The 21,770-nt window shown below is 28.0% G+C and overlaps 1 protein-coding gene across 1 annotated transcript; it reads right to left on the bottom strand.

Moving 5' to 3' along the window:
* Positions 1 to 10,113: 10,113 nt before the first annotated feature.
* LOC136089740 (uncharacterized) lies at positions 10,114 to 11,293 on the bottom strand. The gene is made up of 3 exons (XM_065815820.1): positions 11,207 to 11,293; positions 10,798 to 11,092; positions 10,114 to 10,718 (listed from the first exon to the last, which is right to left on the bottom strand). Exons 1-3 carry the CDS (start codon positions 11,291 to 11,293, stop codon positions 10,114 to 10,116), a joined length of 987 nt encoding a protein of 328 aa, XP_065671892.1.
* Between the last annotated feature and the right edge of the window lie 10,477 nt (positions 11,294 to 21,770).

The following is a 21,770-nucleotide window of genomic DNA, read 5'->3' as shown; positions in this document are numbered from 1 at the left end:
TGTTGTAGATTTTCTAAAGATTTGTATAGCCAGTACTAGCCCACGCAACATTACAGTTAAACAAATAACTGTGAATAAAGGAAAAATTCAATTTTTTTAGGAATGCTACATTTAGAAAAGTTTTAGCCTTAAACATCATAGCGACATTTTTTGAGAGTGTTGTTTCAATACTATTTATATGTGAATAGTATTGAAACTATTCACATATAAATAGTATTGAAACTATTCACATATAAATAGTATTGAATTTTTTAGGAGTAAAACTGGATGAAAATTTCATCCAGTTTTACTCCTAAAAAATTTACATATGTTTTCCTTTTAATATAAGTAGTATTAATTATAAGACTTGGTAATTCTAGAGGAATGTTTTCTGATTTATTTACTTTATGAAAAAGTATATATTTTGTTTTATCCACATTTAATGAAAGTTTGTTACTTACGAACCATTCATTAACTTTACATAACTGTTCATTAACTATTTCAAAAAGTGTTTTAATATCTCTGTGAGAACAAAAACGATTGGAATCATCAGCAAACAAAATTAGGACTCCAAGATTTGTTGCCAAGTATAAGTCATTTATGTGCAATAAAAATAAGAGTGGTCCTAAAATAGAGCCCTGAGGAACCCCGCAAGTTATAGAATATGAAATGTTTTATTTTGATCATAATTTGAAAATTGCTTTCGGTTTGTTAGAACCCTTTGAACCAAAGTAAAATCTTATTTTTCACTCCGTAGTTTTCAAGTTTTTTTTATTTGTGTATCAATGAAAACTCCTAATGTAAAACAGTCATTATCAAAGGCGTTAGATATTTGATTAGAAAGTTTAACTATTCCATGTTCAGTGGAGTTTTATATCCAGATATAAAAATTAATGTTTTGCAATTTTTAGTTTGTCAGGTACAATACATGTTTGAAATGAAAGATCAAAAACATGAAATAAAGAAGGTTCAATAATATAAAATACTGATTCGACAATATCAATACTAATTTTATCGAAACCTTCACTTTTTTTCTACTTTTGAGATTGCTAAATGTAGCTCTCAGCTCGCTAAGTTCTAAACTAGTTTCGTCTATAAGTTTTTATCATAAGTTTTTAAATATGAATCAAAAGGAGTGGAGTTAGGTAAGATTTTAGCAGCCAATTTTGAACCAATATTAACAAAGTAGTTGTTCAGTTCTTTAGACATAATAGGTTTGTCATAAACTAATTTTCCATTGATTTAAAGATTTTTTGGTAGAGTGTTTTTTTTTTAGTTATTTTTTCCAATCAAATCCTTAATTACATTTCATTCTTATTTAGTGTTTCCGTTGGGTTTTTTTAATAACTGAGCACAATAAAGCTTTTTTGAGTATCTTTTTGTTTTTTCGAAAATATTTTTGTAATTTTTATAAGTTATTTCATTTTTATAAGATTTTTTTTAAGATGTAAAATATATAATTTTTTTTCTTTTTTGAAGATTATAGTAAGCCTTTCGACATCCAGGGACTTTGAAGTGATTTGGTATTTATGATCATTTCTTTTTCTGGAAACGCTACTTCATACTATATATTGATAATAATTCCACTGACAGGCTTACATCTAGTTTGGCCATGTTTGCTAACAACACAACTACACACTTTAGTCTAGACAAAAAATCATCATCTTTTGGTTGTTTCGATCATATATATATATATATATATATATATATATATATATATATATATATATATATATATATATATATATATATATATATATATATATACATATATATATATATATATATATATATATATATATATATATATATTTATATATATATTTAATTAAAAATTATTTATAATAAGGATTTAGTTTATTTATCTTAAGTAATAAACTACGGGTAATGTAATGTAGTTTATTTAAAAACGACTTGAAATATTCTGTAGTTACCCTTAACTTTCGGGTAAAAATAAAACATCTTAAGCTTGATTACAGGACATGTTCCATTCTTGCTCTAAAAGACCTAACTTTTTTTAAAAAATAATTTCACATAAAAATCTACGTAATATTGTAAAATCTAGTATAATGTAACTTTTTTTGTTTTATTTTTCAAATTTATGTGATTTAACCCAGTATAAATGGGGCTGTACATTAATTACGTCTAAAAGTTTTTCGGCATTTTTTTACTCTCCCCTTGTCAACAAGTTGTCAAATTTCTCGAGACCCCCTAAAAAATTACGTCAACATTCAATTTCCATCGTCCCCCCCCCCCTTCCCTCTTCATCCTTCCAAAAATAAATTCAAATAGAAAAAAAAAACAACCATTTTTTGAATAAAATAGTTTACAACTAAAACAAAAAAGAGATTTAGAATAAGCTATTTAGATAACAATTTAAAATTACAAATGCTTGCTCTGAAAAAAAAAGTTAATAAAGTAAATGCTCTGAAAAAAAAAAAAAAAAGGTATAGAAAAAAAGTTATCAAACTTTTAACTTAAGAACATATTTCTAGTTTATAACTACAAAATCTTACTCCAAACAAAAAAATAAAGAATAAAAAAATAAAGTTTTCACAAAAATCTTTACACCTTACACGTTTAAATTAGAAAATATTAATGCAACACTTCAATCCTCTTCACTTTAACTTAATAACTACTTAAATTTTACAGTAAAAGCCAAATATTTCTAATCGAGTTTAGTAAAACAAAATATGCATTTAACAAATTGTATAAAACAAGGGTCAGCAAGCTAATGAGACAGAAGAGCCAAAAGTTATAATTTATAAACTTTTAGTCTTCTGTGCAAACAAAAAAGAGTTATGTAAGTACATGGTCTACATTATATTATTTATGCGTTATTATCTGGGCTCGGCAACCTGCGGCTTGCAAGCATCGTATGGTTTATTCGATGTCAAGACTTTAGCACTATGCAAAACCTATTTTTAGCTCTATGCAAAACTTATTTTTACTGAAATGAGATTATTAAACTTATTTGAACTCAATGTTTTTAAAGTTTTATGTTTTGTATATTTATGGACAAATAATTTATTCCCTACCGCTTTTAATAATATTTTCAAACTCAAACCTAACAACAAATACGATATGAGGAACACACATTTTTTAAATGAGTTGTTTTGTCACACAAAAATTAACCAATTTTGAATTGCTTCTCGTGGACTCCACCTATGGCATAATATCGTCCTGCGGAATTTTGATCAACCAACTTCCTTTTATCTTTTCAAGCTCTATCTGAAAAAAATGTTTTAATACGATGCTTTTTTACGAACGAAAATTTTTAATACGATGCTTTGCAAGCCTGCGGCTTGCAAGCATCGTATGGTTTATTCGATGTCATGATAAAATATAATAATAGTGTAAATTTTTGTTATAAATTTATTTCTCATGCACATTAACCCTTGCCAAATCTAAAAAATTTTCGACTTTGGAAGGTTTCATTTAATTTCTGGTGCCTCGTATACACGAGTACATAAAAAAAGTATATAAACTTTTTTGTATATTTTTTTACTTCTCTGCCAGGCTTATTATCTTCTGTAAGTACTAATTTTTTATTACCTAGCTGCAGAGTCAATATAATTTATTACTAAGAGACTTGAAACAATTTTTGTCTCTGAATTATTATTAATGATTATTCATTGACTCGACATCTGATTTATTTCCATTTTCCATAAGCAATGCAGTCACATCTCCTATATTCTCGTAGCTAAGTTTTATTAGTTAAAAATCCATTTTTAGATGTCAAGATGTCAATTTTATCAAAAGCAATAACTTCAAAACGCGTAGTAAATCACATCTGCAAACAATGCTTTTGTTTAAAAAAAATCTCACATGAAATTTAAAGTAAAATTATTTCATGAGGTTTAAGGTATTTATTTATTTATATATTTAAGGTTTAAGGTATCAAACTTAGCACTAGTATTATTAGGAGTCAACTTGTAATATTTGAATTCTTTTTTTTTTTTTGATTTTTATATAAAATAACTTAAGAAATATTTTTTTATGATTTTTGATATTAAATTTGTTATATTTTAGCACTCTTTTTCAAAATCTTCTTTAGCTCTATGCACAAATATTATTATAAGAGCTACCAACATTTTCATTGCAAATCTTTTTTAAAATTGTCTACCGAATTTTTAATTCAATATTCTATTATAAAGAGCCGCATCAACCGCAGGTTGTCGACCCTTATTATAAACTTTTAAATCGTATAGTGCAGACCAAGTACTTGCATAAATCTTTTTTTCTTGCATTGCAGAGTAACCAAAAACAACTCTGAAATAATAATAGTGTTACAAGTAGACATCTTGTGCGTGCTTAATTAGCTCTTTACGTATCGGGTCTTTTCAAAGTACAACACGGTTTTCAAAAAATATGAACATAAATAGCTTTATTAAAGTACTGAAGGTGTATCGAGTATGTAACACAGGACTGCAAACGCTGCTTAAATTTTCTTTTTTTAAACTAAATTTATGAAAAAAAGTAACATTGTTGACGACAACTTGTCTTGATCACACCTCCTTCCCCCTGTCAAAAAAATTCAGACCACCCCATGCCCCCTATTTTGTTGACATAATTTATGGACAGCCCCAAATACGTTTCACTATATACTGAGAAAAGTGTAAGTTTAGTTCTTTTGACAATATTTACAATCATCATTATAATGTTTATAAAATATACAGCTTTATAAACTCTCTTAATGGTTCTTAATAATCACAATATATAAAAGCATACACATAAGTGACTATGTGAAACTACCACTAAAATATAATGATAATTAATGGTATTCAAATTTTCTGTTTCTTGAAAACCATGAACGCGCGACCATTAGTAGGGTATAGAAATTAATAAACTTTTTTCAAAAATTTCAAGTTAATGAGTGTTTTCTGAGGCAAAATATGACGCAAAGTTCGATTCTGCATAGATATTAGAGCTAGCATGACGATTAAGGTTAAAAAGTTGCATTTTTTTCAAGATGGCGGCCAAAACTAGCCACTGCCTAAAAATATAAGCCCTGAAGTCACAACCATGGCCTACAATAACTATTTTCAATGGTTTTTGAGGTTTCTAAATTCAACTCTGCAGTTGTTTTACGCCAACAGAGTATTACAAGATCAATATCGTAATAATCTGGATTTTTTACTGTTAAAAACAATAAGGCACCAATATAATATTTGATCGACAATTTGTGACCCATCTCACTAATCAACTGAATGAACTAAGAATTCTGGAAGCTATTTAAAAATCATAAACTCGGACTACTTTAATAACCAATATCATCAATCACATGAACAAACATTTACATGTCATCATTCTTCACAGAACTGAACTTAATAGTGTAACAATGTTGTTTGAGAGTATATTTTCTGGTTTTATTGCGTTACGAAAGGAACATCTTAGTTTGTCAATTTTAAAATTCACTATTTTGAATTTTCCAGAATCAGATTTTATTTGTCGTTTTATTGTCGATGCCTTAGATAGTGCTTAAATTCAGGCGCTGTCTTTTGCGTCGTCAAATGCAGTTACAAATTTTTATTGATCGGTTGTTTCTCGTTGAGCAATTCCAAAACACTGACAGTTTCGGAGTTATGAAACTGTTGTGTTCTATTCACTTTTTAAGAAGCTCTAAAGTTTCTCCATTTATTTATCTTCGTTTTCTGACGTTTATCACCTCTAGTTTACGAGCTTGTTTCACTGTAGCTAAAAAAGTAGCTTCTTGCTTTCTGAATTATCCTACTTCGCCGGTAGTCTTTGTCCACTTTAAACGTTTCTTTCTCTTCTCGCTTCCAGATAATTTAAAAAAATATGAATTCAGCAAGTAGAAATTGGTTGTCACAACATTCTTTCTAAAAATCGCCTGTATTGATGTAGTTCCACCACATAATTATTTGCAATTTTCCAGCTTTGCAAACTCAAATCAGAGATTTGTTAGTGGCGCCCGCTCACTTTTGCCGTCTGTTTTCTCGCTTCAAAATTAGAGTCTTTCCGTACGTCATTAGAGTCTGGATTAATGACTAGAAAGAAAAAGGCTATCTCCTTTAACTGTTGAATCAATGCGTCTATAATTTCAGCCAAGATAGCAGCGAGAAGCTTTCCTCTGCCACAATTTAAGTCAGCATTACTTTTACTATTATTTTTATTTACTTTGTTTATAAACATTTTACAATGCTCTTTTTTTACAAGTTCCATCAATAAAACTTAAATAAAAATTAAAAACGACAGAAGCAAGAAAAAAAAAAAGAACTCTTGTTATCAAGCCACTAGAGTAAACGTAAAGCATTTTTACAAACTTCTCATTATATAAATTTACAAGTACTCAATAAATAAAACAAGTTAATACATAATTACAATAAGGTACGATAAATTGCAACAATAAAATAAATATATAAAGTAAAAAATATGACAATATATAATTTTTTAAAACTTAAAAATAGAAAAATACATTTGTGTCTGTTAATTCAAGTAAATACTGAATAACTATATTTTCAAAACAATCTATTAACGTTTTACTTTTCATATTTTCATCAAGAACTTAATATCTATATTAGACGAGGTTCTTTATTTGAAATAGTGTAATCGGATGTTTTAAGAGTTGACTTATAGATAGATAGAACACCTCGATAAGTATTTTTGAATCGGTTAATAAAGGATTTTGGAAGCCTGTCATTTCATATCTAAAAATGAATGACAAGTTTTGGAACAGATTAAACTCATAGAAATTAAGAGCTTTGATTTCCCGGAAACGGTTTGGAGTAGGCGTATTTATGCACATTACATATAATTTTACTATTTATTTTTCTAATATATATATATATATATATATATATATATATATATATATATATATATATATATATATATATATATATATATATATATTTCATTACTTCTACCTTCTTTTAGTTGTTAGAATTATTCTTTGAAAAACTCCCACACCCTGCTCCATTTCTAATTATATTTAGTGGTTCTCGTTTTGTCTGTTTTTCTCTTATCAATTCCAAGTAATTCCATTGTAGAAAAAATAATCATCTTGCATACTACGGCATACACTTTTGAACAGAGAATAAACCAATGGTTCTGTATATAAACTGATACGGCTAGTAGAAGTTTGTTTGAGTTTTTTTTCCACAGCCACTTCAAAAAAACCTCGGATTGATTGATTGTCTTCTGGCAACGAACTCTTTCACTTTTTCAGCAATGCACCCAAAGCAATTAGAAATAAAACCTCCTAATCTGCAATGTTCAATTTTTTATAGATCCATTCAGCCTTTTTATTCTTTGCATTAGAATAGGGAGTGATTAGTATGACTTAGCGAAAGTAACCTGGCCATGAAGATTTCTCCAAGAGTGTGTATTGAAGTTGACGGGGACTTGAATGCTTTTTGTGCAGCTGGTATGTCCTGCAGTTTCTACTCCTATTCTCTGCTCGCTGTTGCCAAATACCTTTTCAATAACATGATCGATGACCAGTATTAAATGTCCAGTATTAAGTATCAATAGTTTTGTGTTTGCATAAGCTTTGATTTGTGCCCTTTTTTATGCGTTTATCCAAACATTTACTACTAGTTTTTAACGGACTAATAGAATCGTTTCTCGAACTTGAAGACGGTGTTTCTGGTATGACTGAAGGCGCGGCAACAAAGTCTTTCGAGTTGGTTCCTTGAACACTATCCTTGTTTAGGGCATTTGTATACTGCAGTCTTCTTAATGCCTTTTTTTGCCAGAAATTCATTAAATCCAAATTCTTATTCATAAATTGAATGGTCCACAAAAAGATAGGTAGTTTAATTTTAAATCTGAAACATCGAAACTTTTGGCTTGATCAAGAGCAGTCAAGTAACTGAAGGTATGATAAAGATATATTTTTTTTTAGATATTTTGTTCACTCAGTTTCATTACACTGTTGTGATAAGCAAACTTAGTAGATAACGATGGTGATAGCATAGAAATCGCCCATTATTTATTTTAATAAAACTAAACTTAAAATAAAATAAAACTTTGTTTTAACTTTTAAGTTTATTTAAACTTTAGCCTTTGCGATATGTATAAACACAAAAATTTTAACCTTTATCATATGTAATTTCTTCGATTGAGTGAAAAAGATCTAAACCTCTGTGTTTCTAAACCCATCTAGCTTGATATGTATTAATTAATTTTGCTAAATCAGAAAGAATTGAATTGCATTAAATCTATTATGTTTTTTAGCCATTGCGGGTCAAATTTTTCCCGCTCCTCAAAAACAAAAAGGTTACTTTAAATGTTCCTTAGCCCAAGCCACTCGCATCTTTTTATACTTTTTACTCAAGAAAAGTTTTTTTCGGGTAGCTCTATCTGCAAAACCTTGATTTTTCAAGCTATTGCGAACGGTTTAAGAATTTACAGTTATGACCTTTTTGTAAATCTTTTGCTAGGTTTGGTGCTAATAGCCCTCAATCTTGTTCAACTTTCGAATAATTTCTATGCCCATGCATAGAGTAGTCTTAGCTGGGCGTCCTTTTTTATATTTTCTAATGATGTTTCCCACACTATTAGGCTTAACATTAGTAGTATAAAAAGGGCGTTCTCGCACCTTTTTTTTTTTAACCATATCCCTAACTATAAGCTCATATCATATTTCAACTATAAACATATTTATATTCTCATAAACATTTCAATCATTTCAACTAAGCCAAGAATAATATATTAATATATTATGGTTACAAACTCTCTAACAAACTCTGAGCTATTTTTTGCTATTTTAAATTAATTTTTAGATCCTTCAGATCCATGGAAATTTGAAGAATTTTTCAAACTTATCAATTCTCTCAAATGATTTTACAAGTGAAATCTAGCTAAGCGTAAAATAAAGCATATCCTATGATATGAAAACTTCAAGGTTGTCTAATTTGTGCATCCCCAGAGTTTAATGTAACTACTAATCTTCTTCCAGTAGGAACACTAGGCATGGAATCAGTTAAATTTCTGTAAAATGAGATAGTTGTTGTAGGACCAATTGCACTACTTGATTGATACAATAGCCCAGATAATTCATTATTAAATGAATTAATATTAACACCGTTCCACGAAGAAAGATAAAAATTTTCTAAATCTTCTAAGCCAGATGAGCAGTATATGCATACACTATTCTGATCAAATCCCTGAAATACCGTATAATTAGTATCGTTATATGGTGTCCAAGGTTGTATAACAGAGTTAGTATTTACTGGAGAATTGTATGCATCATACATGCGTACTCTAGATTCCCACCAATTTTCATGATTAGGATCTAATCCTTCCAATGCTAACCATAATTTTCTGAGAATACCAGGACCAGAAGATTATACAAAAACTGTTGTTGCATCAGCACCTGTATTTGATGGAATAGTCTTTTCTTCTAATCCAAGGCATGTTAAACTTGAATTTGGTGTTATTCCTAATTCATTAAGATTAATTGTTTTACTATCAACATAATTTTTTGTAGCAGCATCATGTGAGCTAGTAGATTCTGCTACATTTATTAATTAATTAGAATTCATATTAATATTACTAGTGGCATTATTTTGTCCATCTACAGCTACAGCTGAAGTAGTATCGCGTCCAAACTTATCAACAGGCATTTTATATATAAAGAAAAAAATTACCATAGATTATTAATACTATTCTGAAAATCATGTCCCTTATCTAGTTTTTTAAAAACATATAAACACAAGTGTCCACAGAATGAGGTATTTCCAAATTGAACTCTTTCACTATTATAATAAACAGGTATTTTTAAATAATTAACAATTTCAGCGGGAGGTGGTAGTCCATAAGAGTCAAAACTTATTTTTTTTATCTCCGTCTTTATACCAGTAAATCCAGTGAAATCCCTGCGTACTTGAATCTCCTGTATTAAATATTCCGCATTCTTTTCTTTGTGTATTTTTGGGTAATTCATCTCTAAAACGTTTTATTTTTAATTTTTTTGCTGCTTTGATCAATTGAAAATTTGTTAGTGGTTCATTTGGTAAAATTATTCCTTCAACATTGATAAGTTTATAATTGTTATTTTCCATTTTTATTTATGGATATTTATATTTTTAGGCTCTTTGACTTATTTTGGCTCTTTATTGACCTCTTTGCCTAATTGGCCTATTTGGGCTTCTTGACCTATTTGACTTATAAATTATTTTCTTTTAGTTTGTAGAGTCCGTACGCTAATGTGTGTATACCATCTTCAAAAATAACTCTTTTATCGTCTTTTATCGTCTCCTGTGCTATTTTATTGACCTCTTCTGTGTAAATTTCATGTAAATATGATCTTATTACATTCATTTTCCTAATATGATCTCTTTTATTTGATAAACAATCTTTGTAATCTTCATGTGTTATATACTTTTTAACAACATTTTTCTTTACTCCTTTACATTTTTTGTTATTTTTTCCGTGTACTTTGTAAGAATACAACTTTGATCTGAGTCCTACAAATTCTTCAATTTGTGCTTCTCCAGACTCATCTTTAAACATTCCTACTACTTCCTTATTAACACCAGCTTTAAAGCCTACATTATTAATTGCTGGGTGTTTTGGGTTAAACTCACTTGTATCAAATTTGCTTTCAACATCTTTAGAAATATCGGAATAAATGTCTTCTGTTTTGATTTCGTATGCTAAAGAATCTGTATCTGTGAATAATAGTTTTGCTCGATCAGCATATTTTTTCTTTATGTAACCATAATGAAATTCATTCATTAGAGTTTTGCTCAAATCTAATATACACATTCCTAAAAATTGGTTTAGCATATTTTAATTTTGTTCTTTTCATATGTATTGCGACTAAGTTTTTATCAAATATTGTTCTACTTTCAAAGTTCGGTTTTGATGCTAGTTTAATAGCTTCATTTCTGTCTGTTACTAATCTAATATCAACTCTGTTTTCAACATTCTCCATTGTTTTTCCAAATACTGATTTTTTCATGAGTTTAAAAAAGTGTTTTTCAAAATCATTAGTTGCTTTAGTTCTAAGGTTTGTATTTAGTTCAATGTATTCATTTAGCCATGCTCTTTCTTCAAATTTTATGCCTCTATGAACTTTAGTAATCTTTAATCCTAATTTTTCATATAGTTTTAGATTTTCATAATGTACTATATACTTTTTCTTATTATTCAAGTTGGGCACTAATTTTTCAACTTTATCAATGTTTTATCTTTCAGGTGCAAGTGGATAATCGTTATGTTCATCATGTAGATATTCAGGGTAATCTAAATTTACCTCTAGTATACATGGAACTGATTTCCAGTTTTCTATTTCATTTTCGTCCATCCATTTAAAACCATGTGTTGGAAGTGGTTTACTCATTGCCCATATAAATATAAATATTTAGCATCTAAATATAATAATATTAATTATTAGCATCTAAATATTGGATGAATGTTGATGGTTTGCTTTGATCATACTCATCACCCATGTACTTATTATTAGAAGTTCCTAACCTATTTGATATTATACTAATTCCACCTCTTATACCTTTCTTTATCATTAGTATCATATCGTAATCACTTAGCAATTCTAATTTTATTTTTGTTTTCTTCAATGCAGCATCCCAAGCTAATCCTGGTGATGTATAATACCAAGCAGGATCTAATTTATAACAATTCATACAAACATCTCTAAAATTTTCAAAGACGTCAGTTAGTATAAGCACATCTGAAACATTGTACAATTCATGATAATCTCTAAATGTTTTGCAACTAAACTCATTTCATACATTCTGTGCATGTGAGTAATCATCATCACTTATATCTTCATCGTTTAATTGTGAAAAGAATGATTCTTTTGGTGGTAATTGTGTCTCATTAAATCTATTAATAGAATCAGCCCAATCATATGGGTATACACCTTTTCTTAGCAACAAATCTAATTTTTTATCTGAATATAATTTTCCGATATTTTTACACTGGTTTTTTGCTAAATTCTTTGATAAAGCATCTAAAATAGAAGGCATAAATCTATAACTATCTAAGAAACGAAGTTCACGTTTAACTTCAAATTTCTTACCCTCTTTAATATACTCATCGACTTTAATTTCTATAGAAAAGCTAATATACTTTTCTTCATTGTTTGGTATATAACAAATTTTCCTCCTAATAAGTGCTTTATAAATAAGTGAGAATCATAATCAGATAAATTATGAAATAGTACTGGAAAGAATTTTGGAATTTTATAATTTAAATTACAATTTTGATGAGCAGCACCTCTATATTTTCCAGTAATATGACAATGGTCACGTACTTTATCTTTTCCAAGTCTTTCTGTACAAATGTGACATTCTGTTGCTGCATTAAAATTATGCTTATTTTCAGTAGTATATATCATCTTTTTTGAAAACTTAATCATATCACAAATTTTCTTAATATCTTTTTGTAAACTATCAACAAAAATTTGTGCAACATCATCTGTTTCACTACTTGCAGTAGATGTGACTGGACTGCTTTGATAAAAACTTTCATCAAAACATTTAATATAATAACAGAATGAACTTGGAATATGTTTCTGATAATGTTTAGTATAAGATTCATTCGGATTTGGTTCACAAGTGTCAATTTGTTTGATAAAACTTTCAAAGTCTGCATATACTACAAACGGAACTCTCATTGATTTATTAAGATTAGTAAATTGCATTGTTGAATTTGGTGGTGGAAGTTCAATACGTACTGAATCATGTGTTTTACAATACGATTTTCGATTAGATAAAGATTCTTCTGAATTAAATCCTAACAAACAATTTCTACAATAGTGTTTTTTGCAATGTTTATTTGATGTTTGTGATGAAAGTAATCTGCTTAAATTTTTTTTCTAACAGTAATGATTAGATCCCTCGGATCCATAAGAATTCGTTTCGCCATTTGAGATTAATAGTAAATCTATTAAATGTTTACGATCATTATTCTTTGATACATGCAATATATGAACTTCTGAGTTTTCATAACCATAAACATTGACTCTGATATCTTGATTGCTCTTCTCAAATTGTGTAATTTGATTTAACGATACTGGAAATTCTATTTTATCCCAGTTTATTTTTTTAGCTTGATCTTAAAGCTCTTTATCTAGTCTCTTGTGACGCACCACTTAAAACATTGATTATCTTCATTCTTTATATTAATAGTTGCTTTTTTAGTTGCTAAATTTTTATCAAGTGGAATATATGATTTAGCTTTAATAGGATTATACTCAATAATATTTATATCCATATTTTCAACAGAAACAAATCTCCAACCTGATCCCGCTTGTTGATATAACGATAATGATTCTAAACTTTTCTGCTTTGATATTTCATAAAACTCATCTAAATCTGTTGATTCTAATACAACTTGATTATTCGTTCTAAATGAAACAGATGTGATTATAGTTTCTCCTGTTTTAATATCAATACGCTCCATTTCACAATAGAGAACTATATAAACTTTTGAATTTCTATTTTCGTTTAGTACTTTAATAGCGTTATTTTTAGCAGCACTTATGAAAAATAAAGCATCGTAACTTTCTATCCCTTAAGCTGTAAATTGTTTAGTCACATATTGAAAAGATGATTTCTTTAATTTAAATATTATTGCATTTATTTCTTTATTTATTTCTTCAACTTTATTTTCAGGTTCAACTTTGTTTCTAACTTCCAATTTGTTATATAAATTTTTTAATAAGTTGATTTTTTGATTGACTTTATTCTTAATTGTATCAGGTACGTATGACACAATCCAATCTGCAATAGAATTAAATTTACTTTTTTAAGTTCTTTTTTTGCTGTCAATGTATTCACTGTATTTTTAATTATATTAGGCACATATGAAATAAGCCAATTTGTAGATGTATTCACTGTATTTTCAATTGTATCAGGTACATATGACATAAGCCAACCTGTTGTAGATTGCGATTGTCTTTGTTCAATCAGTGTGTTACTCACTGATGTAGATTGAGTTTTTGTGCGCTAAACAAGTGTCTGTGCTAACGCTTCTAATAATTCACTTCTTCTCATTCTATAATAATTTTCCATTTTTATATAGCAAGATATATTTTTTTAATTTTCATTTTCTTTATATCATTTTTCAAAATACTTTTTTTTGTCAATATTTCATATGAAACTTTGCATATGAAATATAAATGCATCCCCATCCTCGAATTCTACAATAATAAGTAATATTTCGAGATTTTGCAATCTCCTACTCTTTTGTAATTGTCAATGTTCTATATACAAAAGGTGCAGGGATTAAAATTTCTAAATATGTTTTATCTGGAATAGTTTCATCTAGTAGATACTCTGTACCCATTTTTATATGACAAAATTTTATTTTTTTAATATTTCAGAATTTTTTTTTTCAGAATTTAATATTTTAATCCTTTAACCATTATCAATCTTACCATCACGCAATTCAAGATATCTATATCCATGCCCAGTTCCACGCATAGCACTATATAAGGATTTATCTGCTGTTTCTTCTCTGGATGTATTCTAGGTCTTCTAACTGATCTTTTCTCATTTACTTCTTTTACTGGGTGTATTCTAGGTCTACCAACTGGTCTTTTCTCATCAGTTGCTTCTGTTGCTTTTGACATAATTGATTCTTTATTTATCAACCCATTATCTACAGCAATCATTACAATGTGACATAATTTTTAGATGTTTGTGAAATGTTACTTTTTTAACAGTTTCTGCAAGTTTTCTCTTGTGTTAAACATTTTTATCATATAAAGAAAAAATTTAATCAATTTTCAAAGAAATTTAATTTACAAAAATTTAATAAACAATATTCATTTATTTCCGTCTGATTGAAATTCTATCATTCTATTAGATATTACAACAGCATATGCCATTGTACATGCTGGAACAGCTGTATTAAATGTTGCTCTAATTTTTGCATCTATTGTTGTTGATTTTTAACTTTCTGATAAATGCATAACACCATTATTTGTAAACGCCACTGCATCTGCATTAGCATAAGCTGTTCCATCAGCTTTAACAAGTTGTCCTTCAAATGAGAGAAAAGCTTCAGATGGAAGTGTGAACAAATCGTGTTGCTCAATGTTGATTGTTATTTGTCCAGCATTCAGATTTGTACCATTAATTGGTTCATATTCATGGAATTCAAATCTTTCAATTCCATTACCTACAATTGGTATTTCTGTAAAATTTAATACTTCGGAAGTTGTCATTTTATTTTTTTATATACAATATAAAAAAAATTTTTTTTTGACTGAAAGTTCTTAAAAACTTTATAAAAAATTTAGCAAGTCTACTACGCAAGTCTACACGTAGTTCATTGGTTTAACAAATTAAATCTACGCAAGTCGAAGGCCGCATCATCTTTTTAACTAGATCTTCTATTCTTATAGCATTTTAATTTGATACTTTTTTTACTGATCTTATTGCAGACCCCATCAATATTTCATTTATATTTGTTGTTACCTCATCTGCATTATTTTTTTTGTATGCATTATTAATCAGATCATTGGATCTAACCAAAGTCGAAAGTATTTCTTTACTTTTTTCACTAATAACAGGTTGTGAAACTATTTTTGAAGATGCTTTATCAATTATTTGTTTTTCTTTTTCAACTGCAGCATTTCTAGCAGCTTCTATCGCTGATGTAGAAAGTTCTTTTCCTGCTGATTTAGCAGCGGTTATTGCAGTTTTTCCTAAATCAGTAGCAGCCATCTTCTTCAACATAGCTGATGATACTCTTGTTACATTTGACGCTTTTATTCATTTAAATAAATCTCTTATACTTTCGAATATACCACTTCCTCCAATAGCATGTTTCTTTATATATCTCTTATTATGAACAATTAGCATTTTTATGTACTATATATTTTTTTTATATACACTGATTTATAATTTTGTATTGATTTATACTCTTCACGATCTATTATACCTTTATCTAATAATGTATTACAAATAGCAACAGCTTCATTTCCTGCTCCAGTGTTACCTGCTTCCAATGCAGCTATACGTAATTCAAGCATTTCAATTATTGCATTAAGGTCACTAGAAAGAATTACAGTTTGCATTCTTGTTCTTCCTCCAATTCCATTTCCTTTTGATTTACGCTTCTTATTTATATCTCTCCAAATAGGAGCTATTATTTCTCTGTATTTTCCACTACGAGACGACTTTGGTTTGTATGGCTTTGCATGAGAAGAAATTGTATCTGTCCGTATTAATATATTGCGATATTTTTAAAGGTCATCTTCAGTATATAAATTCTTTGCAGGATTAAACTTTACTATCAACTCCCAAAGACCAGGAGTACCAAAATATGTTTCATAATCAATAGTTATATCATTATCATTAATATGTATTGGTTTTTTTTCCAATATAAAACATATAATCTTTAGAATGTATTCCAAATGTAGTATTTGTTGATTTTTTACTATTAGCATACATTCTTAGATAATCTGTTGCAATTTTTCCTAGCCTCATACCTTTATTTTCTTCCTGATTAGGCAATAGTTCTTTAAAATCATTTATCATTATCTCTCTATTTGCTTCAGGATAAGAATTTGAAAAAGTGAGTGCGAATTTATTAGCTTGATCTTGCAATTTATTTATGTTTTCTTTTATTCCATCTTGACTATTAATAAATGGCTTGTACAATTTTTCAAGTCTGACTGTAAATTAGTTTCACCCATCTTTTCATATAAATCATTCTGCCGTATTCTTTTTTTAATTTCTAAGAATTCTTTGACAATTTTGTCTCTTTTTTCAGGATCTTCAATTTTTAGAAATGACATTTTTCTTTTTTATAAATAAAGATAAAAAAACACAACATAAAACGTTAAACGAATTATGTTTTGACGTTTACATTTTTACTAAATCTGTTTTCGAGTATATTAATTGCCTCATCTCTTCCTTGTTTAGTTAGTGATTCTTTAGTTTATTCATTCATTAATTCTTTTGAATTTGTTCTAATTTGCTCAAGCATAGCTTTAAATTTTTCAAGTTCACTACGTATTACCTTAAATTCATTGTCATCTATACTTCCATCTACTAAAGCTTTAGAAATATAGTCACTTATTGTATTTAGTTTTGAATCAGCAAGTACTTTAATCTTTTCATGCTTTTCTGCTTTTAAGTTTAATTTTTTATTAACTTCCCCTCCTGTTAATGATAAAACACCTGTTCCTAATACTGCACCTTCACATGCAATAGCTACTGGTGCTGCAATTATTGTTGCTAAAAATCCAATTCCAATAGTTCCAAGTGCCATAGTGCTTGCTAGTAATGAATTATCAATTGCTGAAATTATTTTTACAGCTCTATGATTTACTTAACATATTTCTCTTTTCTCTTTCACCCTCTATTTCTTTTTGAATCTCACTAATTGTGTTTAGGCAATATATATGTGCACTAATAATCTTATTTTCTTTATCAGGTGCACTTGGAAGATTTGGATATATTTTATTGAAAGTTTTATCAGTTGCACTCTGTGCATTTGGTATATCTGAATAAATATTATTACACAGCTTTTTGCAATTAAACTCCATTTTAATAAGTAAAAATAAATTTTTTTAAAATTATTTTTTTTAAAAATATTTACCATAAATTCACAAAACATAAACTTCTCCTTTTAATCAATAGATCAGAATCAGAATTATTAACAACATTTATTATAATATCATTAACAATTTCAGATATTACAGAGTTTTGTAAACTTAACTTTTTTAATTTAAGTTCTTCTTTTAATGAAACTAACCCAACACCTTCATTAACTACTACACCAAACTTAAAATAAATATATAAAGATGTGATAGAGATTTTATTGTAATGTCGTGTTGTGCAAATATTTCATATATTTTCTCAGTTATTAATACTGAAGGGTGCTCCAAATCTCTGCGTACTTTAGAACGAAGAAGTATTTTTATTGGTTTGTCTGCTATATATTTGTTTATAATTTGTGTTTTATTTTGAAAATAATTTTCCAGCTGTACCAAGGAAAGGTAAGAGTGCTCCAAGAAATCCAACCTCTTTTTTAGAATTGTGAATGAGATGCGCTTTACTTAAATTAATTATTACACCAGTACCATTTTCATATGCTTTCTTAATTTAATTCAATTGGCTTTTTGTTACTGCTAATACATGATTACCATTAAGATCTGAATGGGCTAATTTAATACTAGCTCCATAACCACCTTCTTCATCAATTGCTTTTTTAATTTTTTTCAATTGTCCCTCTGAAATATTTATTTTAATATTAGTATATTTACTCATTTTTATATGTATATAAAATAATTTTTTTTAAATTACAAAAACTATTTCATTTCTCTTAATGTAATAGTTACTTCTTCTACTCGTAAATTCAAAAAATTTCCATCTTGATCGAGCAATTTATTTTCCATTCTTGACATTCTTAGTACTACTGGTAAGTAAATTAAGTTATACGGCTCTTGAGCAATTTTATAACCAGGACTTACAGTTGGAAAAAATGAATGTATAACGTTATCAGTTCCTCCATTTATATACGATAATTTTAATATATCACTTGTTACTCGTATACTATTAACATTTAATATGTTTACTATATTAGTTGATATATTGTAGCCTGCTGAATATACTCCACTGTCAAAACCAAAAACAGTTCTAATTGAATTTGAAGTTGTATAATCAACTTTATAACTAGCTGCAATAGTTAAAGCTGATCTTAATGTATTATTATTTACTTCAATTGTAATATTTGCAACTCCTGAACTTGCATCACCGTTTCCTGTCATAATCAATTGATTGTATTTATTTATATCATTACTTTCATAACATCCATCTGGAATGTTTATATCCTTCCAACTTGATCCATTATTTGCGCTATATCTAAAATTGTTGTTTGAAGAACTAATATTAGGAAAACTGTAATATGTCTCTAAACTAACTAGAGCCATTTCATATTCTCTGTCTTCTCCAAGTGTAAAATAGGGTTATAAATAGTTTTTATTATACTGCTAATTCCGCTCACTGATAAATATGCCATTTTGTTTTTTATATATACAAGATTTTTAAAATTCACAAGTTGGTATATAAAACAATTTAATCCACTTCTATATTTTCCATAATCTTTTTTAGGAGACAGATCTATAATAACAAATCTATGAGGCTCTGACCAAGTTTTCTTACAAAAACTTTTAAACTCATCCTTTGTCACTTGATACATAATCATTATAAATGTGATTTAAATTCTTTGAATCTTGAGGAAATAAGCAAATAAAATTTGTACTTTCTCGTATAGTTTGCGTAGGTAATATAAAATAATTTTGTGCAAAATAGAAACAATCTACATTACTATGTCTTCCTCTTATATAATATTTTTCACACTTATTTTGCTTTGTTAATTGTAAATCATCAAATATCATCAAATTATTCTTATGAATATCAAGATCTTAAGGATCTGGTACATCTTCTGCTGTTTCAAAAAACTTGCACTCCATATCTGTTTTCTCATTTAAGTTTTTCGAAATGTCTTCAATTATAAGCTCAGGGTTTGCATTTAATTTTTCTATTTTGTCTTAAATAGTTCAAGAATAATTTTTTTTGGTAATTTTTTTTAAAAGATCGTTTTAATATTTTGTATTCTGGTTGAAAAAGAGATTTTCCAAAAACTTGTAAATTATTATAGTCTAACCAACCAGGTCTCAAAAGTAAATTCAATAATAAAGTAGTTTTTCATAAGCCGATTTTCTAACAACAATTCCTCTTATACTCTTAGGAAACAACTTATTATTATTTCTCTTATTGTTATTCGCATTCCATGACGAATCTATAATATCCATTTTTATATATTTAAGATTTTCATTTTTCTATATATATAAAAATGTACTGCGTTAAATGTAGAAACAAAACAAATACACAAAACTTGCAAAATGTTGTCAGTAAAAACAGTAGAAATATGCAACGTGGAACTTGCGCTATTTGTGGAAAAACAAAAACTCAATTTGTATCATCAAAAACAGGAGGTGATTTAGTGATTTCAATTAATTCAGCAACACGTAGAATAAAACTACCATGGTCAAAGTTTCCAGGTGAAATTCATTTACTTGGAATGAACTTTGCAGGTCCTGGTACTAATTTAGATGAATGATTAACTTCTACTGACGCATATAAAGAATGGAGTAAACTTATAGATAGAGTTGATAATGCAGCTTACCATCACGATCTTGCTTATAAATACTTCGACGACACAGCAAAAAGAAATTTAGCTGATAAAATTATGATCGAAAAAATGGATGCTATAAAAAATCCGACAATACGTAAAAGAATTGAACGAGGTATTATAAAACCCGTTATATCATCTAAAGCAAAGTTTGGTTTAGGTCTTTTAGACCCATATGAATTAGGTGTTGAAACTAAAACTACTCAAAAACACTACAAACGATCAGTAAAAAAGAAAAGGATAAAGAAGTAATTCTAATGGGTCTAAAAGACCTAAATCTTATGGGTCTTAAAGACCTAAATCTTATGGATCCAAAGGACCTGAAAAGGACAGACAAACTTGCAAACGAACTTCATAGACCACTTGTAAAATATTTCAGAAAAAAAAAAGTTATTGTAAATAGAATCGATGAAATATGGGCTGCTGATTTAGTTGATATAAAATCTTTTTCAAAATTCAATGACGGTATAAAATACTTGTTAATGGTAATAGATGTTTTTTCTAAGTATGGATGGATTGTTCCATTGAAGAGTAAAACTGGAGTTGATGTTGCTAATGCTTTAAATAAAATCTTTAAAAATTCTTCGAATTTCCATGAATCCGAAAGTAAAAAATCAAAAGATTTTTCCTTAAATTTTAAAGAAAGAGAGTGTCGAAAAAATATGGGTTGATAAAGACTTAGAATTTTATAATAAGCATGTTAAAGCTCTAGGTGTTGAGTTATATTCAACTAAAAATGAAGAAAAAAGTTGCTTAGTTGAACGTTGGAATAGAACAATGAAAGATAAAATGTTTAAGTACTTTTCAGCTAATTCTACTAGAAAATATATTGACGTTTTAGATGAAATGGGAAAATAAATACAACAACACAAGGCATTCTTTAATTAAAATGACACGAGTTGAAGCTAGCGATAAAAAGAATGAAAATATGGTTTGGTTAAATCTAAATGGAAATATACGATCAGAGTCTGTAAGACCAAAGTTTTTAATTGGTGATAGAGTTAGGATAACTAAAAAGAAAGGAGCGTTTAAAAAAGGATACACATCGAGATGGACTGAAGAAGAAATTACAGTGTCACAGATTCAGTTCACAGATCCACCAACGTATAAAATAACTGACGATAATAATGAAGAAATACAAGGTACTTTTTATAAACAAAAAATGCAAAATACTGATCAAAAAATATTTAGGATTGAAAAAGTTATTCGTAAACTCAAAAACAAATCATTAGTAAAGTGGTATGGGTATCCTGATTCGTTCAACTCATGGGTTGATAATAAAGAATTGATAAGTTTGAAAAAATTCTTCAAATTTCCATGGATCTGAAGGATCTAAATATTGATTTAAAATTACAAAAAATAGTTTAGAGTTTGTAAGTGAGTTTGTAACCATAATATATTAATATATTATTTTTGGCTCAGTTGAAATGATTGAAATGACTTATAAAAATATAGATATGTTTATAGTTGAAATATGTTATGAATTTATAGTTAGGGATATGGTTGAAAAAAAAATGTGTCAGAACGCCCTTTTTATACTACTAACATTTGTTATTTTAGAATTAGTTTTATATCTTTTTCCACCTTTATAGAGTCCCAAGATCAATTTTTTTAATGATTTGTGAATTTCATGTCTTTTTACC

Source organism: Hydra vulgaris, chromosome 13 (genome assembly GCF_038396675.1).
Source record: "Hydra vulgaris chromosome 13, alternate assembly HydraT2T_AEP".
Classification (NCBI taxonomy): domain Eukaryota; kingdom Metazoa; phylum Cnidaria; class Hydrozoa; order Anthoathecata; family Hydridae; genus Hydra; species Hydra vulgaris.
The sequence above is the reverse complement of the archived record's forward strand: the minus strand, read 5'-3'. Positions and strand labels throughout refer to the sequence as shown.

What these genes read in the sequence shown, in the direction of transcription:
- LOC136089740 (XM_065815820.1), bottom strand. Translation starts at nt 11,293, where the DNA reads ATGAGTAAACCACTTCCAACACATGGTTTTAAATGGATGGACGAAAAT. An exon ending in CAGTTCCATGTATACTAGAG is followed by an intron (nt 11,093 to 11,206) that starts GTAAATTTAGAT and finishes TTGAATAATAAG; the next exon opens with AAAAAGTATATAGTACATTA. An exon ending in ATCAAAACCGAACTTTGAAA is followed by an intron (nt 10,719 to 10,797) that starts GTAGAACAATAT and finishes ACCAATTTTTAG; the next exon opens with GAATGTGTATATTAGATTTG.